At 48.5% G+C, this 23,977-nt stretch overlaps 2 protein-coding genes across 3 annotated transcripts in view; one reads left to right on the top strand and one right to left on the bottom strand.

Annotated features, from left to right (window-relative positions):
- The window catches only part of LOC147657324 (uncharacterized), a 231,195-nt gene that overhangs the window by 108,685 nt on the left and 98,533 nt on the right, over window positions 1-23,977 (bottom strand). The gene's annotated exons all lie outside the window — the stretch shown is intronic.
- The window catches only part of Shrm (shroom), a 168,936-nt gene continuing 157,972 nt past the window's right edge, over window positions 13,014-23,977 (top strand). Inside the window, exon 1 of the mRNA XM_086909878.1 lies at window positions 13,014-14,469. Coding sequence (XP_086766004.1) covers window positions 14,312-14,469 — 158 coding nt within the window. The 5' untranslated portion in view covers window positions 13,014-14,311. The remainder of the gene's footprint in view (window positions 14,470-23,977) is intronic.

The raw sequence follows: 23,977 nt of genomic DNA, 5'->3' as shown, positions 1-23,977 counted from the left end.
TTAGCTGGTAAGGAATATGGCCTGAAGTGCAAAAAATATGTAAATACGGGGGCGTTATTTTTAATCGATTTGTTATTACGTTTACGTTATACGTTACTTTCTATTCTTTTTCTTTCTCGAAATCGTGTATGAAGAAATCGTGTTGATTCCTGTCCGAAATCAACCATCTAATTTAAACGATTTAATTTAACGTCGGGGACGTTGAGTAACGACGACAATCTAATAAGTTTGTTTAGTTGCGTAACACGCGAGGTCATGCGCAATCGCTTTTTGTTAAGTTAAAAAAAAGAAAAAAAAGAAAAAAAAAAAAAAAAAAAAAAAGAAAGAAAAAAAAAACGTTCGTTTCGTTTTCGATGACCGAGAAAAATGCGCTCGAGTCAAGATAAACAAGGTTCCTTTCAATGCTCGAATGGAACTAGAATGTTAGAATAAGTATAATAAAAAAAAAAAAAAAAAAAAAAAAAAAAAGGAAAAAAAAGAGAAAAAGAAAAAAAAATGATGACATTTAGAGCGTTTTCTCCGTTTTGACCAGCACTCCAGTCAGTACTCGAGAATTGCGTTCGTTTTCCGAACAAATACAAGATACGCGCATACCGATTTGTAGATATTTAACACATTTAGTATTTGTATATAGATTACACCTCATTTCCGTTATGATTTTTCAGATCCGAAACTTTCTTCAAACTACGTAGACGAAGAATCGTTTCGATATCCGAGTCGCGTCCGCGTGATGTAAACGAATCACACGTAAGAATAGTAATGCATTATTCTTATTATCTATATTCTGCAATAAAAATAAATGTTTTCAAAAGCATCTATACTCGTTTCTCTCGACACTTTTGCGAAAAAGTGTCAATCGCTATCAAATCGTGTCGAAATGGAAATTTCGGATTTCCGTTTTTACAGACGACAGATGGATGGAAGAATCTTTTTTTCTTTTTTTTTTTTTTCTAGCTATCCATCGATCAAGCATCGCGTGATGCCTTGAACAGTAATTATCTTATTATAAATGTCTTTCTATGTCTATCTTTCTTTCTCTTCTGCTGCCATCTTTTCGTCTTTCCTTAAAAAAGTATTAAAATCGCGTTTATGTTAAAATTCTCGAATACTGTTCCAAAATATATAGATTTATCGCTACGTATGGAAATACAAAAGCAGACGTTTCAAGACTGCACATGTACAATTGTTATTATACGACGTATAACAATTGAATAGAATCTTTTCAGCGTATATTATTTCGTAGAGTAAATATAGACGAGTAACGGGAGAAAGTAAAAAAAAAAAAAAAAAAAAAAAAAATATTGAAATCAGCGCCATCTCCAGAGTGCCGTAAAATGAAACGTATAAAAAAGGATAGAAAATAGCGAAAGAAGGATAGAGACAAGATAAGAATTAACCGTTAGCGCCATCTCTCGATCGAATATTAAAAATATGCTTCTAAGAACGTTCGAAAGATGGGGCACTATGGCCAATTCCTATATCGATTCTAATCCTTTTCTTATTATTTGCTTTCTTTGTTTACGTTTACGTTTCCTAGAGATGGCGTTGATTTCATAATTTTTATCCCATCTCTATCCTTCCTCGACCATCTTCCATCCTTGTTTGTGATGTCATAAGAAGACTGGAATAACTTCTCGTTATTTCTAGAATATGCACGGTTTACGGAAAATTTTACCAAAAAGAAAGATAACTTTTTACGTCTTTTAAAACTTTTAAACTTTTACGAATAACCTTGTTAATTTAAAATCCAAAACATGAAAAGAAGAAAAAAATAATAGGATTTTTACTTTCGAATTATGAAACAAGAAATGCATTGAACATAGAATCTGTGATTATACGTACATTCCTTTTCATTTTATACATACACATACATTCGTACATATGAATCCTTCGTTTTAAACTCATTTTGCTTTTCATTTCTCACCTTCACTTTTACGTTAAAATCGTGAATGGCAAGTCATACTTCTCGTTCGAATCTAAATGAATTCGTCTCGCTGTGTAATTAGAAGGGCGACGCAATGTCGATCGAGGAAATGTCCAATCGAGGAAAGGAGGTACGATTCGTTGGAACGGACACCTAGATTAGGCTTTAAGGAACGTGGAATTATATTCCGCCACTTGAAAGACACGCCCATGTCTTGGTTGAACGTGTTCGTCGCCGGCCAATACCTCGGATCGCTTCCAGCAAAGAAAACGTCGTCCCGTGAGAAGGCGACGCTCATCTCATCTCCGCGTACACTCTCGATGCTCGTCCTCTTGCTCGTTCACGAGCAAATAGGAGCGGCTCACGCGCCGTTATTCGTGCCGAACTCTCCAACACGTATGAAACGCTAAATATTTATTAGATGCAACCGACGAACGTACCGACAACTATCCATCATTCCACCGACCGCGGTGGATCAATTTCAACGACGAGATTGCTCCAGCTTATATCCTTACACGTTTTACGCCATCGAATTTTCATATTACTCTACGATATTCGAAGCGAAAAATAATACTTCAAATATAAAAAAAAAAATCCCTCAAGAATTCTGCAAATTTTCATTTATTCGCGAATTTATCCAAACATATTCGACGTTCAAAGGATTAAGAAGGTGTTCATTATCGACAAAAAGGATAGAATCGTCGCTCGCTTCTTAAAAGAAGAAAAGGAAGAACTCGTAGGAACGAATTTGTATAATTTTCACGATCGTTCATCTCGTTTATCGAGAGATTTTCATCGTTGCTCCACGCAGTAATAAATGATTGACTCGATGTCATCGGATTATCGGATCGATCGGTCGGTCGCGTTATCGGGCGATGCGTTTGCACTTGTGCATCCGAGCTTTTCTCTCGTCGACAAACACCAGCCTTTTGCTTACCTCTTCTTCTCGCACTCGTATTCGCTTCGCGTCTCTCATTCTTCCACCCTGTTGCTTCTTCTTCGTCTCTCTCTCTCTCTCTCTCTCTCTTTAAAAGACTTTTGGGAAAGTCGTCCGCGAGAAATTCGTTCGAAAATCCTCGATATTTGCGAGAACGATGACGAGGGCACGCTATCGGTCCTCGTTCGATGCACGATATAACGAGCGGCATCGAGATTCGGGTGATTCGGCATCGATCGAAAAAGTGCTCGCTATGAAGCATCGAGTGATCGAGAAGTGATTGAGACAAATTGGGAAGGTAACAGGTCTTAAGGGGAAACGACGTTTCGCGATGTATACATGTATACGATTATCACGAGAGAAAATACTTTGTCGAGCGACGATTCGTGCGTTATCCCCCTCGTCCCTTCGTACTTCGAAATAAGTAGAAGCATAAGATCGAGGCACCTTGATAGATAGTAATTATTCTTATCCTGGATTCCGAAAGCTGGAATCTCTTCCGAAGAACTCGAAGTTAATTTCTTCCATCCAGTGGACAATCGATTCTCGAGCGGGAGTGGGTCGATTTAACGACGATTTTCAACGACGAGGACGTACTGGAACTCGAAAAGAACGAATAACGAGTGGGTGGATGGTGGAAAGATGGATGAGCTCGCGTTAAGAGGGAGAAACATATCCCCGAGGCGAAAAATCTTCCACCACTCGTCGGATTCAGCTACCCGACGATAAAGATAACCGTTCAGACATTCGTGCGCTCACCGCACTTGAATAAGATCTCGCGCTCTAACACGTCCCCTTTCTTAATATCAAGAGAAACCTTTCCTATCGAAAGGTTTTAGAAATCCAAGGACTCGTCGTCGTTCGTTTCGTTTTCGTTATATTCGGATTATCAGGCGAGTTTTCGAGCGTATCGATTCCGTAGCAGAAGGGTAGGAACGAAGGGGACGTCGAGGGAAGGGGAAGGAAAATGAAAGGGTGGAACGTCTGACGGGACGATTCCCCATCCGACCGCGATGGAATGCCCGACCGGCAAGGTTTTTCAGACGTAATGTCGGTGGTTAGAGCGGTGTTCTGCGGTCTCGTGGTCGGGAATGGTGGGCGTGGGAATCGTAGAAACGGCGAGGGCACGCTCCGGGCCTCCTCCACACGTATATCATCTTCCTCCCCCTCCCCCCCCCCCGGCCTTTCTCCCGATCGTTGACCGATCTCGTTCCGCGCATCTTTCCCTCGATCGTCGATCGACGCCCACCGTCGATACGCCTGCGCTGCTTTCCCGCTCCTCTCATCCGAGCCCTCTTTCGAGTCGCGCCGCGTCTCGTTATTGCACGTGAAATTGGAGACGCGAGCCATAAAAGCGTATCTTGCCAACGCACGCCGCGGCGATCCTCCTCCTCCTCCTCGAATCTTTCCGCTCCATCGTTTCTTCGTCTTCGGCCCGACATTTTTCCCCCATTCGAAACGCGCTTTAATGATGGCAGATCGGTTCGTTTCGCGAGATTGACGCCTACGTCTAAGCTTCGCTTTTTTTTTCTTCATCGATAATAAAATTCCTCCTTCGAATCAAACATCTCGATGTTTAACTACACAACTACGCATATATATATAGATTCGAATTCACTTTTTATATCGTTTCAGCATATATTCGTTAGAAATAAAACGAGTCGAACGATAAGGGAGCGAGGGTTGGAAAAGAAAATTTTCTCCATCGCGATATTTGATCTGTCGGTGGCGCGCGGTTCGTAAATCTTGCAGCTGCTCTCAACCGAGTGGAAGAGACGGTTGGCCACCGACGATAAATGGACCGGACCGATCTTTTACAGATGTATACCTCCTCTACTATAAAGGCCCTACGTGTCCTGTGCGCGAGCTCGTATAATCGCGCTGCGGCCGCGACGTGTCCGCTTGATTCACGACACCCCGGAAGCGTAGCGACCGCGATACGAAATGCCATGACGCTAGACACTCGCCATCTCCCCGTAAGACCCCATAAATCACTCACCACCGACTCCACCATTAAACCCTTTTTTTTCATATCATTCTCCACACCCCCTCCTCCCATTGTTCCGCGTCTCATCCTCCCCTTCAACCTCCTCGTCAACCTTCCATCCCTCGAGAGAAAGGGAGAGAGAGAGAGACATCGTCGTAGTGTGATCTGTGTCGCGCTACGACCTCCAATTTCGCGTAATTTTCCCTATATTATATATATTCTCGCTATCGTCACCCACCAGATACAATACGCTGTGTCTCTACGCACGGTTCTATTTTTCCTCGACGAAAAAAACCGCCGTATTTAATATCTATTTCGCTTTGCGTATGAATCTTCTCCGAAAAATTTAAAAAACACGATATCTGGCGAAAAGGAGCTGATCGTTGGCGGAATTGTACGATTATCAATTTGTCGTGTATAATCTCGCTTCAAATCTAGTTCGAAATATTTTCGATACTATCAATTGTTTCGATGTAATATTAATAAGTCGAATTACGAAATTACGAAAAAATTTGTATATGTTAAAATATATCGGATTCTACGCTGATGCTTTGAGATTTTGGATCGGTACGCGTGACAAATATCACGGTATGTAGAACGAAAATAGGCGTTTCCTTCCAAATTAAGGAACCGCGGATTCGTTAATTCCTTCTCGCACGTGGTACAACGATATTCGTAACCTTGTTTTCGAAAGGCAGTAACGATGTTGGAGGGGAGATGGAGGACGGAATAAAATGGCGAGAGAAAATGGAAAAACGAAGCGAGGAGGAAGAAGAGGGAGGGGCGCGTGTCGCGGAATCTCTCCGATCCCCGTGGCAACATCCGTCAACCGGGTATACCGTATACCTGACAGGCCGATAAACTGGTTGACGGACCCGCCTTGCATTATGCAACCGAGGCGCGTCGAGCTTTTCTTTTCAAGGTGTTCGCGAGCGAGCGAACCAGAACTCTTTCGCGCGCACACACACACACACACACACACATACACCTTCTACCACCTGCGGCTACGAGAGGGTCACACTGCGAATATTATTATCCGGGTGCAGCCGATCTTTGCACCGTCTTCTCACCTTCTCACCCACACCAGCCTCGATTAATCGTCCTATCGCGATGCACCGATTACGCCGTGGCCCACCTCTATACCGCGTGGCCCACGAATTCTCCTATAATCCTCCAGTAGTCTTCTTCCTCGACGAAAGAAAGACGGGAAAAAATCGCTTTGAGAAAGTGTTTCGTCGTTTCGTCCGTTGCAAATTCATTGTCGTGGAGGATTAAAAAAAAAAAAAAAAAAAAAAAAAAACGGTTTGGAAATGCGACAAATAAATAAATAAACCCTTGCGCGAGGATTATAACGCGAGATCTGCTTTTGATTTACGGATAATCGATCGATCAAGCTGCATTCGTGAGCGGAGCAATGAATAGAAAATGATTGCGACACCACAGGCTGCGAACGTGAAAAGAGGGTTTGAAGGGTTGTCGAGGAACAATGACACTGACAAAAAGAGAATTGTGCTCGATGGCAGAATAATTAATGTCTAAAACGATCGTGCTCGTTACATGCGCGAGGAAAGAAAGTATTCGATACAATGCGTTCTAGTATGCTTGGTCATTTCCAACTATTCTTTGCGCCAGCGCCCGGTCGCGCCTTTGTATTTTTAGATGCTCCCGAGAAAATAATCCCCTTTCCCTATTTTCATATATACCTTTCTCTTCTTATCGCGCGGCCCTTACCGATCCCCCGCCTCGTTTTAATCAAAAAAAAGTTAAAAGTTCCTTCGCGCGAATGAAAAATAAGAGGTATATCGTTATTCGTTAACGAGAAAGTAAAAATCCCCCGTGTTTAGTAATTTCCACTAGATTTTCGACCGGTGGAAATATAATAAAATACCCGCGTACGGGACGTAGGAGAAACGAGAAGGTCGGAGCGAAGCGATGGATGGAAAGGTAGTACACGGTACACCCTGTATATATCTCTCTCCCGCCCTTCCGCCCCCGCCGTTTCAGCTGGGAGCAAGATCGGGGGGTGGCCGCATCGGCAACGTTGCACTCTGCTGGCGTCGCATTACGTTTATTAACCTAACCTTACCAGCACGCCGCGTATACATCGTTCGCTCCATCGCACGCGCGAGGGCGAACCTGCATGGAACCTTTCGCGATTACACGTAGCTATAGCTCGCGTCGTAAACGACAGCTTTTGCGTACGCGAACAAAGCGGGGACCTGTTGCGCGAGAAACCTTCGTCTACCTTTTTAATGGACGCTATTTCGCGTCTGACAAATCTTTCCAATAAATTTTTCCAACCCTCCAATCCTCCTTCCATTTATCTTTCTCCCTTCGTCCTTCCATTGTCCGAAATTTAAATACACATATATATATTTATTCCCGATTATTATTATTATTGTTTTGTTGTTGTTGTTATATATACCGTTCCCTCGAACTTTTTCCCCGAACTCGATACCAGTGAAATTCGAGGAAATCCGCGTTCGCGCAAAAAACGATTCGAGACGTTTCGTTTCGACTTTCGATCCGACCACGTTTCGAGCGTAAACGGGAATACGATACCCCCTCGGTTGGTGGGAAAATCTTCAAAGACTCTCGCCAGCCAGTAGTGTGGCGAGAGATCTTTTTATCACGGCGGTTTGTTACGTGCCTCGATTCGATCTACGATGATTCACGCCCCGTCCCGTCGCGAGACCGATCCAACGTGACGGCGAATGTGATTAGATTTGCCCGTGAATAATTTAAGCGCGCATAAACGACCAAACGAACGTAAAACGGATCGCGAATATTGTATACCGCGGTGACCGAGGTCTACGAACCGTTGCTCCCTATCCACGTAATTCACAAATTATTTTCTTTCGCTCCTTTCCTCCGCCAACCACTACTACGCGTTCGATCCAACGAATCTCCGCTCTTTAAACGGGAAAGAGAGAGAAAACGAGAGAGAGAGAGAGAGAGAGAGAGAAAAAAAGAAAAAATAGGAATGGATGATCGCCAACGGAGGAGGATGACGGGGACATTTCGGTTCTCTCGAAACGAAATTCCGCTTCCTCGTCGTCCCTGAGACGATGGAGACGGCCACACAATCACGAGAGAAGAAATTCCTTTCTACCGTACCGTAATTATATCGTCCGTTGTTGTGGCCGGCATTGTCCCCGATCCGACGTTTACGACGCGCTAAATTAATCCGACACGAACCGTTTTATTAAACCTTCCTTCCTCTCCGACCCTTGACGCGCGCGATCAACGCGCGATCGTGAATCTCCCACGCCGAGGTTTTCGAGAGGTCGTGACGACCAGGTGACCTCTTCTCGTCACGAATTAATAGGACGGTGAAACGAAATATCGTTCGTTTCGATATTACGAACGGCTCGTTCGTAAGAATGGGCACGCAAGCTGACCCTTAATCACCGTTTCGCGTCGTACTCGCGTGTTCCACCGCCGCCGGTACACCTCTCGAAAAAACGCCAATATCTTTCGTGACGCGATATCGGTACGCGGCTCGGTGGAGGTAATGGTTATCTCGACCCAAATAGAGAGGAAGCTTCCGTGACCTCGGATCGGATCGGTTTTGAGCGAATAACACCACGAGCAGCTTCCGTGGACTACGGAAGAGAAACATCGTCGTCGTTAGGAGGAGGAGGAGATCGATCGATTTCGAATCATTCCGGTCACGATCGTTCCGATTCTCAACATTATTCGGCGCTGGAATAAATCGGAATCCGTTGGAGGCGGCCGCTCTTCGCTTCCGATTCTCTCGGTCGGTTAGAAAAGGAAAAATTTTATCCCAACGCCGCGAATCGGCCGCTGAATTGGGAATCTTTCGAAGCGTAGTAGCGTCGAGTTGGCCTCGAATCATTTCGAAAAGAAAGACACATTTTTTTTTAACCCCTTAAAAATCGACGAGATACCTTTCGACGAAAGTAAAAGAGGAAAAAAATTGTATCTCGATCCTTCGTATAAGGGAAGGATGGTTAACGATCGAAACACGGTGGCGGAGAGAAAATCGGACGAAGCATAATAAACAGTCTCGGCCATAAATCTAGCGACTGGGTTGTACGGGAAGGAAGAAGGAGGGAGGGCGGGGCGGTGATTAAAAAAAATAAAGCAACACGTCGAGACGTCGGTGGTGGTGGTGGAGCGGGTCGGTGGTGGTGGTGGAGCGGATCGGTGGAGAAGAAGCTCGTACGCGTGGAGGTGGACGACATTCTCGTAACGTCGGCTCGAGCGTAAGATCGAGCGAAACCACGCGAAAATCGATCGACGGCCGAGGAGCAGAGGACGAGTCGAGATCGCCGTGCAACGACCGCCCACTCGAGTTCCCCTGTTAGCCCCGGTGAAAGTGGATCGGCAACGTCATTGTCGCGCTGCTAATTAAGACCGCTCGCCGTAACAACCACTTTCCTGCGTAAATTACCACACCAAGATTAATCATTTTTCCCGCGCAAGGATTTACGAACCGAGCCTCTATCGTTCCCGATATCAGCTCCTCTCTTTCTCTCTCCGTGGATGCAAACCGAACGAGTTTGCAAATACGAGATGCGGGGAGACGGCGTCGGATCGGTTGTGACGCGGTCGTGTCGCGAGTGGAACCCTCGATTCAACGTCGCCCGGTCTATTACGGTCAATTTATCGTCGGCCGGTTAAACTCGGTTTCATTTTTCTCCACGCTCTCGCTGTAACGGGGTAACAAATTGTTACGGGATCGCTGGAAATTACACCCGCCACGCACGGGCTCTAATAGATACGAATTGCCCGGGAAGACCTCCTAACCCAGATAAATCCTCGTCTACGACGAAACCGGACCAACGATTCCCGAGGAAGCTGGTAGACGCGGCGATGCGCGGCCAACCGTGACGCGGCCAACCAACCTACTACCACCTTTTCTTCTCGTTCCGCCTTTTCCATTTTTCTTCTTACCATCGTGGAACAACACTTTCTTTCGCGTCATTTCCCGAGGAAAGCGATCTCGTCCCGCGTCTCTCCGACCAATTCAATCCCCCTTTCTAAGAAAATTCCTCGTCCCTCGACGAACGAAACTCTGTCGATACGCGTACAGAAAGCGCGTGCGAAAAGTTCGTATTCGTATTCCTCGAGCTTGGACGAAGATAAGATCCCCCCGAAACGCGCAGCATTGCATCATAATTCGACGAACGATAGAAATTATTTAGAAACGATCCGACCCATAAACGATCCCGGCTCGTGCGCGATATCCGTTCGAAGAACCGTTCTAATCGCCACATTCCACACATTCGAGAGTTCACGCTCACGCTCCTATTATTTATTTTTTTATTCCTTTCACGCGGCCCTCCATCGCGAGCGTAAAATCAACAAGAGCAAAATAATGGTCGCTCGTTACGTACTGGGAGCGTAAGCGGCGCTCCTCGATTCGAGACGAGTCCCCTGACGGACGCGTGGACAGCGTCCATTCTATTTTAATCGGCCGGTTAACGAAGCAACGGCTAAGCCCATTGTCAGCGACGCCTCTCGATGCTCGAGAGGTCTCCTCCTCGGCTCTCCTCCCTATATAATTACACCCTACGATTGAATGGAACGACGACGGGGCTTGGACGCGCGCCTCGCTTTCACACAAAAGCCTCGCTATCCAACGCTTTTTAACGTACGTTCCCTCGACCGGCTCTCGTCACTCGCCACGGCCATGGAAGCGAAGAAAAGCGAAGAAAACGGCCGCGATGCGATGGAGAAACGCGCGACAATTGTCATTAAACTCGTTAAACTCGATCGCCCATCTTTCGCAATTGTATTATCAGGGGGGAGGAATGCCGAGGAATTTACAATTTACCCGTTCCGTTCTTGTTTCCTTCGATTCGATTTGTCACAGGGGACAGATCTAGCATCCCCCTTTTCGGGTATTTTTTCCCCCTTTCGTAGTACAAGGACGAAGGACGAAGGAAAAAACGCGATAAACGGAATATAAATCGTAAACGATCGTCGAATTGATAAAAAATTAACAAACTGGACAAACTGGAGGAAATGAAGAGGCGAGAGTGATCGGATGGATCGTGCGATTGAGACTAGAATTTTTCATCTTCGTGTACATAGGGAGGAGGAAAGGAAGGAAAGGAAGAAAATAACAGGATTTGTTATCCGCGTGGATGGGCAGGACGAGGCAAGCGAGGGATCGAGCGTTAGAGTGGATCGCGAAATTCGTGGATCCATTATCCTTCTGTTCGGTGTGCATTAAGCGGCGTGCACACGATCGCGGTTACGACCTTGCTCGTGACCGTGACCCTCTGCTCGTACGGGAGAAGCATCGGTGGTTCGCCACACTCGACGGCCCTGAGATCAACTTCCACCAACGTGCTCGTACACTCGGGGGCTGTCGGCCGTTACTCACCTGTTTTCACCGTCGAACGCGCTTGCTCTCCCTTCGCTCGCTTCTTACTTCTCGCTTTTCCTCCTCGCTTCCTTCGCTGTTAAGGATCGTGCACACCGATCGTGCCGTCCTTTCGAAAACGTTTCATCTCGATCCTTCGTTTCTAAAAATATTTTTCCCGTATATCGATACGAAACTCCGTCTCTCTCTCTCTCTCGTTTTTCGTTTTCTCTTTTTCCTTCCTCGACCAGGTATCGTCCAGGTGTATCTGTATTCACCCGGTACTCGTCGTTGGCTACGTCGTTCAAGGTTGAATTTATACCACGACCACCGGTTGCGGCTCGTCTTCGAACGCGCTTTATTCAACCTGTTCGCTTCGTTCTTCTATATTTTCGTATGTAATAAAGAAGCGTTGTTTATATATCGTTACATCCAGGTGGCTGGGAAATTGCGCGATATAACGGGGAAACGGGGATGATTATTCCATCATTTTACGATTTCTCTCCACCGAAAGATTCTCACCACCAGTTTGCGCAAAACTTTGGCAAACGAACAGATCAGAGAATACAGAAGGAGAGGATGGAATAAGTTTCATGGGATCGTCGAGAAACGAAAATCCGGCAGATAGCGATCATCGCGATCGAGGGGAGCGCGAGCGGGAGTGGAACGAACTCGCAGCGATTTATCCGCCCGCGCGTTTCCGCTTTCTCGGTCGATATTATCGTGACGCAACTCGATTACAACGCGCCCCCTTCGTTTCCTCTCCGTTCCTTAACCGCGCGGTATCGAGTGATATCCGCTCACATCCGTGGATGCAACGACAACGTCGTGGACGTCCGTCGTGCAAAATTTCCCGATCGATTTTCGTTTTGTTTCGGATCGGTTTCGAGAATCCGCGCTCGTTATCGATGCGGCGTATAATATAAGAAGAAGAAGAAGAAGAAGAAGAAATAGACGGAGGCGAAGAGAGTATCGGCGACGGGCAAAAGGATCGAGGCGCAAGAAAGAGCGAACGCGAAGGAACTCGAACTCGAGAAGGAGAAAAGGGAACGGCGGACAGTTGCCGTTCGTACACCGCACCGCCGCTACGTGCTTTTATCGCGAGAAGGAAGAGGAGGATGTTGCTCGATCACGTCGATTGACGCGTGTAGTTTTATTCCCCGTAATAATCGTTAAGATCCTCTCCCGTCCATAATAGAGACGCGACCAACAATCGCGACGATCCCCTCTCGCTTTTTCTCTCCCAGTCGTATCGAAAAACCGATAAATATATATCGCGCTGCTGATCGATAATTACAATAACCCCCCCCCTCCCTCTTTCTCTCTCTCGTCCGTGTCACCGCGCGTAATCGAATCGAATCGAACCGATCCAACGTAGATCGAGTCGATACGATTTCTTTGGACGGACGGACGGATGGATGGATGGATAGACAGATCGGTCGCGATCTCCGTCGACACTCTCCCTCTCCTCCTCCTCCTCCTCCTCCTCCTCCTCCCCTCTCCTCCTTCTCCTCCTCCTCCTCCTCTCGATGGTTAACGATCTAGAAGCGGCGAGGGTGTTGGTTATCGAGATAAACGCAGCGGAGAGAGGCGGAAGGCGAGGGAGGGGAAAGGAGGGGCGGTGGAAGAAGGCACGGGAAGAAGAGGAAGAGGGTAGAGTCTCCTCACAGGTGTCGCTTCGGAGCGCTACCACTCGAGGCCACATTTGCCGTTGGTACCGTGAACGCGAGCGAGCGAGCGAGCGAGCGAACGAGCGTGCGTGCGTGCGTGCGTGCGGCGAACCGATGCACCGACGCCGGTATTCCACATCGAGCGTGCGTTCGACGTCACTCCGGGATATCCTGCCAGTAGTGCGGCAACGACCACGGTGAGTCCCGACGCGCACGCGCGCGCGTGCAACACGCCACTTTCCGCCGCCCCGCTCGCGGCGGATCGCAGCAGCAACACGGGGGGGAAAAGCGGCGGCGGCGATCTCCGACTTTCCAACCGTTCCGTGATCCACAGGGAGAGAGAGAAAGAGAGAGGAGGAGAGAGAGAGAGAGGGGAGGGAGAGAGAGAGAGAGAGAGAGAGAGAGAGATGCGCGCGTGTCGCGGTCCAAAAGTGGCTCGCAGCGTGGGATCGTCGCGAGACTGTACTCGCGGTATTCGGCATCGTGATGGCGTCCGTTCGTGACCGTCCGCGCGAAAACTTCCGGCTCGGCCCACGAAATACGAGATCGCGAGTTCCCGAGGTTGGATCGTGTTCCTCGACGAGATTGCGTTGACAGGAAGGAAGAGAGAGAGAGAGAGAGAGAGAGAAAGACTTTCGCGCATATTCATCGGTGAAATATCGGAATATCTGGTGGTGTACGAGGCGGATATACGAGGCGAGAAGGGGAACCGAACGTCGAGGGATATTCACCGTTAACCGGCGAAATAAAATTCCGAAATTTCGTGGAAGAGGATCGCGGTGGCCGGTCGTTGATCGGCGAAAAGTACGGAGGGACGGACAGGGCGCGCGAGGAGGAGCAGGTAAGGCGGCGACGATCGTTTTCGACAAAGTCGACCGGTAGGACGAGAGGACCGGTCGCGCGGACTTGGCCACGCCGCCACTGTCACTCGGACCAAACTCGCGCGCCGCTGCGTTATGTAATCCGCTTCACGTCACGCGCTCCGAAAATCCAGGGATGATCCAATTCTCGCCAAAATTTCTCCGAAACTTGTTCGAGCGTTCTTGCCACGCTTGAGAACGACCGCGCGTCTGTCTATCCCATGGTGGTTTGGAAAAAAAAAATAATCGTTCGAGGTTACGAAGATAGGAAACCAACTATCGATCCGAACCAAGAGATCCCGATTATTACTCTCCGTGGTTCGATGCTCGGTTAATCAACGAAAGAAAGAGAGAGAGAGAGAGAGAGAGAGAAAGAGAGAGGATCGGCGAGAAACTTGACCGATCCGTTAGAGGTTAAAGGCTGTTACACACCGCCATGAGACCGCGTCCGAGCGTAAACGTCGCGGCATCATCGACGTTTCTCGACGCGGTCGTTCGACAGTGGACGAGGGTGCGGTGAGGAAGAGAGAGAGAGAGAGAGAGAGAGAGAGACGAAAGGATCGACGAGGAGGACGAGCGAGGGTGAGGAGGCAGATATGGATATGGACAAGGTGCAGAATGGAGTGGAGGCCGAGCAGTGGCTCCCAATGTTGGAGAAGGGAGAAAAGAGAGCGAGCTCGGTGGGCAGCGGAGCGTTCAGGTTCATCCGCACGCGCACGAGTATCCGGCGGGAACTGAAGAGACAGTGCAACAGGTAAGAAAACACAGACCCGGTTCGGAAGAGGCACGGCCCGTAAAATTACACCTGTTATGCGAGGTAATGCGTAGAAACGAGGTACGCGCACGATCGTATAGCGTATTATTTCGTAATACGACGTGTTTTTCTTCGATTTTTCTCTCCTTTTTAGTAGGACAATTTTTACGCGTTCGATTAAACGAGGAAATCATAAATGGCGCGATTACGATTACGTTTCCTCGCGTTGGTAACGTATTCGAAGTAGGTCTCGAAATGTTCTCGGATAACGCACGTAATCCGTGTGTACGCGATATATCAATACGGTCGAGGTTTGTAATTTTATATCCATTAACAGGAATAGAAAAGGAATTTCACGGTTTCGAAAATACGTAGGCCGCGATCCTCGAAACTGGTAAAACGTATGAAATTAAAATCAAGAGACCGTTATAAAACTTATTAAGGGTTTCACGAGCCGTGACGAAAAACGTTGGCACGGTAAAGTCCTCGTAGCTTAAACTCGCTTAACATTTCGATTTTATTCCTTTCCAATAATCGATCTTAGATTCGATCCTCCTCCGTAAGTAACCATTCTCGATGGGCATCGATCGACGGCCAATCGTTCTCGTATCTCGTCGTTGGTCTACGCACAGCCTGCTACGATCGTTCTCCGCCGATTTCTCCGGATCGATCCATGAGTAAATCGATGGGAAAATTCACGACGATCGTTATCCCAACGTTGTCGCCTAATCCGCTCGCCGCGGAGTCTCCTTAAGATTCTTCGGATTATAGCAACGGTATACCGGCAGCCGGGGAATGAGCCGCGACGAAGCAGGAAGCAATCTGCAGAATTCGCGGTCCTTGCGGTGCGTGAGAAGGGCCGGGATCCGCTAATAGTCGAGCGTGGAATCTCGCCATTCCAAACACGACGATTATCGGAGTAATTATCGTTCGTGATTCGAGAAACGGTCTCGAGACTGTTATCTACGCGTCTGTGTATATACCGAGGGATTCGTAGTCCGCTTCGAAATCGCGACACTTTTCTCTCTCTCTCTCCTTCGTTAGTTTTCGCAAAAACTCGATCAATCGATATCGATCCCGTTCAGCGGATCGTTCGCAACGCGATCTCCCAACGCGTAGAGTTAAGCATCGTCTAGTCTGGGCGAGATGGAATTTATTCGGAACACGATAGCGTTATTAATTCGCCTTGGCCCTTCCAACGAACGCTGGAAACGTTGTTCCACCGACGCGCTTGTTACCGTGTTGTACCAATTTACGATGTCCTTCCCGGTATGTTCCGTCGTGTGAATCGTTTATCGGCCGTCCCGTCGCGGGAATAGTTCCGTCGTGTCGAGGTAAATCACCAGGCGAACACGCGCCTCGCGAGTTCTTCGTTCGATCGGTGCCACTCGAAAAAAATCCCCCCCCCCTCTTCTCCCGTCTAAATCATTTTTTTCGTTTCGAATCGCTTTTACGCGTGGGCGTTAGGTTACGAAATAATACGAGACGCGTATATATATATATATACATATATATCATCGATATTTAGATTATGGTAATTGCATCGAATAATAAAAAAGAGTATAAAAAAAAAAAATTTCGAAATTCCTGCCGAAAAATTTAAATTTGAAATACTTCTTCGATGATATAGAGACGAGCGTGGTAGGTAGGTGGCGAACTAGGCGTAGGATTTTTTTTTCATTCAAACGTAAATCCTGTTTAGAAAAACAGGGACGAATTCTTCGATTCGCGGCTTAGATCCACCTGCCATCCTCCCAACGTCTCGAGAGATCGTGGCCCTTGTGACGTGGCCCCCTCCCCCCTCATCCTCCTCTTAAGGAAAGAGGAAGAGGACGCGTTGTCCGTGAACACGAAGAGGGAGAGAGGATCGAAGACGGAAAGAATTAAACGCGATATATTCCGCGTTTTAACGTTGAGCCGGATCGAGCGAAACGTGGAGCCCGTTGGGGCCCGAGGGGGGCCCCCGTCGCGCATAACAAGGCCCTCCGCCGACTTTGGCCCTGCATCGTCCACGCGCACACACGCGTGGCCGGCCACGCACCGACACCGACATCGGCGCGCGCACACCGACCGACCGACCGACCGACCGACACGACACTCCGAGGAACCGCGCGCTTCCAACGCTTCCGTGTTGTACGACTAATGAATCGCCTTCTCCTTCTTCGCCCTCCTCTCCACTGGTCCTCGCCGATACCGTCCTCCGGCGTACGCGCATATTTATCGATTCGACCGATACGATATCGGACTCCACCGGATTTTATCCGCCCGCTTTTCGACACTCGTTTCACCGTCCACGATCCACCACCACCAGGCGACCGTGGCCACTACGAGGAGCTTGTCCCTCGTAGCTTATGTAGATTACGCTCGAGGGGTGCATTTTCAATCGAGTCATTTGACAGTATAATGGCCGCGGGGGGAGGAGGATCGAGCAAGGAGGATTGGAACAGGTGAAGACAAGTCGTACGCGTTGAATAAACAAAAGTGGAGATTCGACTCGTCTCTCGAAGTCGTTAGTCGAACTTTTAATTCGAACGATTCGCTACGGGACGACACGTATCCGTATTTCGATAAATTTCCCTTCGACTCTCGATCGACGCGTATCCCTGATATTATTCATCGAATTCGCGAATATCTCTTCGAAACGAACGAACTGTTACGCGCGCGTTTTATCGCGATTTTATCGGTAGGGGAACGTGAGAAATTAAACGAGCGATCGAGTCCGATGCGCCCGCGATTAGGAAGAAAAAGTAAGACGATTGGAGTCGACCGTTACTCCGTTTAACGAAGCTTCCGTTCGTTCGTGTAAATCATGCTAACGAGCTTTCGATCGAGAGAGATCGATTAATCGCGCGTAAACCGAACGAACGCGCGATTTCTTCGCGTGAACGAGGAAACTGCGAGCAGCAATTACTACCCACGCAGATCGATGCCACACTTTTTCCAAGAGATTACGATTCAAATGTGAGCCGTAACGATAACAACTCCGCGATTTATTTTGCACGATTAAGAATTTTTATCACCGATATCGCTTCTGTTGTTCGATTAATTTCGGATAGAATCGATCGTACGTTTCATTTTTCGTACGAACGTTCATCGAAGAATCCTGAAAGAATGGGCGAAACGAAAGATCCGGGTTCTGGTCGCGGGCCACGATATCTAGGTCCGAGCGTTTTTACGCAACCGGCATCGATTTTGCATTCCGTCCCGGAACGGAAAATTCGAAAGGAATCGAAAACGCGAGGAGGACCGTTTGTCTGTCGCGATCCCACGATAGACAAATCGGTGGCAAACTCTGTGGATAATGCGTAACGGCAACTCGGGTATCTGAATCTTACGTACGTATTCCGGTTGTGTACGGTTGACCGGATCCGACCCCGCGCACCGCCGCCACCATCTCCGGCTATTACTCATAACCATTAGGGTTCAGCTTCAGCCTCGCCGATATTATCCGATGAACGGTGATAAGCCGCTTAAACCGTTTCCGTGCGCCTCCTTGTGCGTACGTAGTGTGCGCCTTCCTCCTCCGCTTGTAATAAATCGGCAGAGAGAGAGAGAGAGAGAGAGAGGGCCAGCCGTGGTTACAGACCGATCCGATAAGCAAGGACGTGCTTATGAAACTTGGCACCTCGCTATCCGCCTCTGGCATCTTCTTCTTCCTCTCCCTCTCCTCTCCCCCTACCACGCTCCTCGAAATAACAATCCATAAATGCTACATCGGTGTCTATCATTAGTTTACGTAATCGAGTTACAGATCTGCACGGGGCCGATTCTTGACGTTGATCGAGCATCGTCTCGCCCCGTTTCGCTTTGGAAACCGTTCCGTTTCCTCTCGGTTCAATGGAACCGGTCCCCCGCTCGGTTCGGTTCGGTTCAACCTCTTCGATTCATGCCTCCTCGAACGGAACAGTTTGTATAACACGATATCATCGGGACACTTTTCTCCTTTTTTCCACCGCGGATCCTATCTCTCCCGTGCGTATTCGAACAATGGCGCTCGCTCGAAGATGCGCGCGCGGTGATAAATGGCGCGCGATTCTCTCCTTTCCGCCCTTGACACCATCTCCCCATCTCTCCGCATCCTCCCACGACGGTCGATGTCGTTCTCCCCACCTCGGGGGAGGAGAACCGGGCGCATGGCACCCGGGGACGGACGTCGCTTCCTCGCAGACCGAATAAACGACGCGTAACGTCCCTCGAGGGGAGGGAACGAAGGAATTGCGTCCGATCCTCAGCGAGGGAAATCGGAGGGAATGCGATTACTCGAAGCGAAAAAAGAAAAGGGCGAATTTCATTTCGTCGTCTCGAGCGCGACGATTCCGTTTTACTTCGCACCCTATTTTAAGCTGGATATACCCCCGACTCGCTCGAACGTCTCTCGAACGCCCAGGACGAGCGATCGTTGTTCCCTCGATAAAATCGCGTCGCCAACCATCCGATTCGATACGTTCCAAATGAACGAAACACGAGTGTCGCAATCGTTGCAACCCGAGCTTTATAAGGAAGGGGTATATATATATTTTTCCCCACCTCGATCAACGAATTCTCAAACGATATCCTTGACATTTAGCCGGCACGTTGATATCATTCTACTCTCGTTACTCACCTAACCTTTATCCGATCACCACCGTGTCCCGTGCACGGAAACCGAACCGAAGACGCGCCCCGTGCGTGCTTTCGCGTCGATTATCGCGTGTACCGTTATCAAACGCGATCCTCGTAAGAAACGGCAAGGAACACCGGTCCTTGATAAATAACACCGAGCGTCTCCTTACCCTTCCTCCACGCCGTCGTTTCGATGGTGTTCAAAGGAAAGCGATGACTCGAGGATAACGGGCAAAACTGGCTTTCGGGAGGTAGTAGCCGCGAACCCGTTCGATTAACCACGTTCCCACGTGTGTATGTATATATATATACGAGGAGTTGGCAAAAGCGAGGCGCGACGAAAATGGATGGAAAAAAATATCGAAACGTCGAAGGACGAAGAAAATCGGTCGAGCGGTTTTAACGATCGAACGGTTGTTTTAACTCCGCGGGAAACGAAACGAAGGCGATGTTCGAAATGAACGTTCCTTCCGTTTTCTAGCACGGCGCGTTTAAGATCGGGAGAAATTCACAGGCGATCGGCGGCGGCGCGAGTATCCTCCGATAATGGTTCTCGAGGAGGTTTCAGGTTCAGTGGAGTACCCGCTCCTGACGGGGATAAAGGGTCGGATAAAGATCTAAATGCCTGCATAGCCGTATGTACGGCACGCCGGGGAAGATCCTTAAATACTGGCAAGGTAACGAAGGTAAAGGTTTCTCGTGACGTCCGCTTTGGTGCCGGAGCCGTCAGGGGTCAGTGAGCGCTTCGCTCGGCAAACCCGATCGCTCACCTCCTCCTTCTCCTTTTCCGTGCGCTATGTTTTCCACTCGCCGAAGGGGACTCCCGACCAATATTCCGCTACGCGATTTATCGCCTAGCCTCCAGGGTCCACGGATTCCTCCGAGTGGAAACTATTAACCGACCAGGTATACTCGAATCTCTCGGGAAAAGCTGTAATAACTTTTGCCCGTCGGGGAAAAAGGGATCGCGATTCTATTAATTTCCTTTCCCGATCGAAAGATATCGACGGATTCGTCGATTGATCGTCCTTTCGAGGAGGGAATAAGAATATTACGCGATCGACGGATCAAATCGCCAACTTTCTAACGCCCGCCCACTTGAACGTCCCATTTAAGGTATCATCTGGACGCCGCTCGTGCTCGCTTCGAGAGAAAAACGTGTCTCGAAATTTTTATCAAGCAAGATTTTAACAGATTCTCTTCTTACCATTTCGAAATTTTTCGAAATTTTCACTTTCATCACGATCAACGAGCAAAGCACTTTCCGAATCTTCGCGTTTTAACTGACAGAGACGAAATAGACAAAAGATAGAGTTGGAAACTGTATCCATCGATTAAGCAACACGATCCATAGACTTCCGAGATAAGTCATTTTATCCTAATTAGTCTTACCGACGCGTTACTCTACACCAGAGTTTAAACAGCGAGGCGATCGGCTTAACGGGAACCCTATTGCGATTGTTAATAGGATTTTTCTTACGTTACCGCTTCGCCAGACGAGTCTCGAAGCAAGCTTTCGTGCGTTCCACGAATCTGTCGCGACGCGTGCGGATAAAGCCGTGCCAAATCAATCGACGTGTACAACGACGCGTAAATACTTTCGGTTGTAAAATACTCTTTGCACCAGTTTCGTTTCTCGCTTCTTCCTTTCCGATCCAATTCACGGTTAAATAGCATCGGAATCTGAAACGGTGAATCGCTCCATTATCCCGGCTCGCCGTTAAATAAAACCCACTTTCCTTCACCTTTACCCTTCCTTTGTTCTCTTCATCCTCCTTTCGTTCCAATACCAAATACGCGGCTACCCGCGCTCGACCCTTATCGTCCAATTTTTTTCCCCCGTTCGAATCGGTCGAGACTTCGAAACGGAAGTCTCCCCCCGTTGGCCAGCTACCTCGCATCATCCGCCGCGTCACGATCTCGCCGGATTCGACCCGACCTCGTGAACCAACGCTCCACCCATGCTCCACACTCGGCTAGAGAACTCGTGTAAAAGGATCCCAGCTTCGTGCGGTGCCCTTCCATCGCGGGAAATGGAGCACCACGCCGCTCGATTATATTCCACTCGGCTCTCTCGCGCGCGCCTTTTGCGCCGCTGTTATTCAACGGGAACCGTGTAAATTCGATCAAAAATGAACTCGATCGTTCGTTCGTTACGCCAATTTCCGATCGATCATACCCATACCCAGTGAAAAATCGCTGGCATAATTGTGCTCCATTTTCCCTTGTCTCTTGTTCGTCGCTTATTATCGTTCGCGTTACGTACCACTTTCCATCCAATTTTCTATTCGCACCGCGTCCATGGATTTCCGCTTCTCGCCGATCGTGTATCGCTTCGAAACGATTGACGGGATCGATTCTCGACAACACCCTGTATCATATTCGTATCGAATGTCTTCTAGTTCCCCGTCGGAAAATTATTCGGTCTCTTAACAAGCGCAAGATATTTTATTACGCTCGGATCCACGCATTCTTCGCTCGCTGTTTTTTTATTTCGTCGCTGGTATTTTTTTCTTTTCGCGAAACGCTCGAGTAACGCTCGAGCTCCTAAGCGCGCGGAGATCGCGTGATCCATTTGTATAGTTATTCCCAGGGCGAAGAAACGTTATTAATCTTGGCTTCGATGCGCTCGAGAGGCTGTCGACGCCGAGCACGAGAACTGTAGCATCGCGTTTCCGCCTCGACCCGCCGAGGGTCGAGGTCATCCGCGTAATTTCACCTAAACAAATCGACGTGCCTCGCGCGCTATCCAACGCTCTTCCTCCCCTCCTCTCCGCCCTTTTTTCCACGCGCGAGAATCATTCTCGACGCCAACCACACCGATCGTGCACGCATCGTCCAACGCCCGCTTCCTCTTTCCAAGCTTCGCCTTTTTTCCCCCCCTCCTTGAATAAACATCGAATAAAAGTCGAGACTGTATTTGGAGAGGAAAGGCGTTTACCTTTCGCTTCGAAGATTTTTGAAGATTTTCTAAGATTCGAAAAGTTCGCTTTCACGATCTCGTGCTCTCGATCTCCGGGACGAATTTTTTCTTCGCACGAGAACCACCGTTTCCTCGAGTCGTGCCTATTTCACAATCACGACGTTAATTCGAGAAACGAGGCCCGTGAAGCGAGAGAGTTCTCGCCGACAACCACTTGTCATCCACTTAATCGACCTCAGCGCCGGATCGAATTTAGCGAGAGCGGAACACGACGACCACGAGCTTCCACACAACTGCAGCAGCCCCGATGACCTGAAAGTAACGGAGGAGTAATGAATATTTTATAAGGATAGAGAGTCAACCTTCCCACCACTTTTTCCCTTTTCCCCGTCTTCCGTCATCTCTATCCTTCGTTCCGTTTCCGATCCACTTTCCAAACACTCTCCCCGTCCCCCGTGTTTCCTATCGCGATCGTTACGTATCTCACGCCGGGGTCGTTTCGATCGAGCATTATCGTGCCATAAGACACGACCATATAAACCTCTCCAACCAACAGCCCTTATCCCTGTGATACAACCGCGTTCCCAGGTGAAAGGCACGCGATGATTTTTCTTCTTTCTTTCTCGAAAAAATTTTGAAGCGGTTGGGATAAAAAACCGAGGCGAGGATTCAGGATTCAGACAGAGGAGATCGCAGGATTGAAACGTACCGGTGGACGGGAGTGGTACACGCGTACACGTGTACCGTGCGATGCTCGACGACCAAGTATTCGCCGAGTAGTGGTGGAAACGCGGTGCAAGGACCATAAGACACGTATGTTTATATCGGCGGTGCACCGGCGTTACGCGGGGTGGTGGTGCGCCCACGGCGCGCATGTTGCGGAAATGTACGTTGCGTACAACATCGCTTCGTGTCGTTGCAACCGGCTGCCCCCCCGCCAACCTCGTTCGTTCCACGATTACGCTTCCATTTCGCGCCGAGAACGCTTCCCGACCGCCCGCGGCACTCTTCTGCTATGCCTACCGAATTTATTCGGTGGGGAGCGTTGGATACCGATCTTAATCTCGCTTCCTGCTTCTCGCGGAATCTTGCGGCGAGGGGAGTTGAAGGGAATGCCGATCGTATCGTAGAGATGGCGGATCATGGATGAAATCGAATCCGCGCTTTCTCCGGCTACGATTAAGTCAAGGATTATTTAGCGCGGATAAGGCGGTGTGTACGCGCGTGGTCGTTCATTTTTAATCGAGTTAATTGTGGAATTATCCCACGGAGATAATAAAAAAACGCCTCGATCATTTTATCGTACGTGCGCGAGTGAATTTTTTTTGAACGCAAGGAGAAATCACTTTTCGAAACGAGTCGAAATTGACTCGTTTGGGGATTTCAAACTTTTCCAAACCATATGGTAAGAGTTTGTTCGCTCTCTGTCGCGATACTTCAGGAGGAGGATTCTCGTTCTTGAACCACTTGTACCTGGTCGAACAAACTTCGTAGATTGCTCGCGAAAACGTTAAACGAGAAACGTTAAAGAATGGCTGGCTGGTAGGAACTTGAACTAGCCTGTGCGCTCGATCACAAAATAGGTGATTCGGATTCACGGTTTGACAGAAAATATATGCACGCCCACGCCTGATCGGGTGCTCCTCCCTCCGCGTCGCAACGCTCGAGTCGGAAAAAGCGGTAACTCGTCCTCTCCGAATCTTATGATCTTCTACATTCCCGCTAATTGCGCGTTCCTTCGCGCAACTCCCGCGGTGATTTTCGCTCTAATAAATCGGACCACGAGATTCTTCCTCCACGCACAGGATCCGGGTAGCAATCGCGGTTCCATCGGCTCCTCGATAATCGTTCGCGTCGTCGCATCGGTCACACGGACGGATTCCGAGAAACTTGACTCCACCCGGTAGATTCCGGCCGCTGATCTCTGGCCCCGTGACGAGATCACGATGGAAACGTAGATTCCGTCCTTTCACGAAACGAGCG

The sequence above is a fragment of the Apis florea genome, unplaced genomic scaffold (assembly GCF_048593485.1).
Source record: "Apis florea isolate Af1SG1 unplaced genomic scaffold, ASM4859348v1 contig_3170_pilon, whole genome shotgun sequence".
Classification (NCBI taxonomy): Eukaryota; Metazoa; Arthropoda; class Insecta; order Hymenoptera; family Apidae; genus Apis; species Apis florea.
Note: the sequence above shows the minus strand (reverse complement) of the source record. Positions and strands in the feature narration are given on the sequence as shown.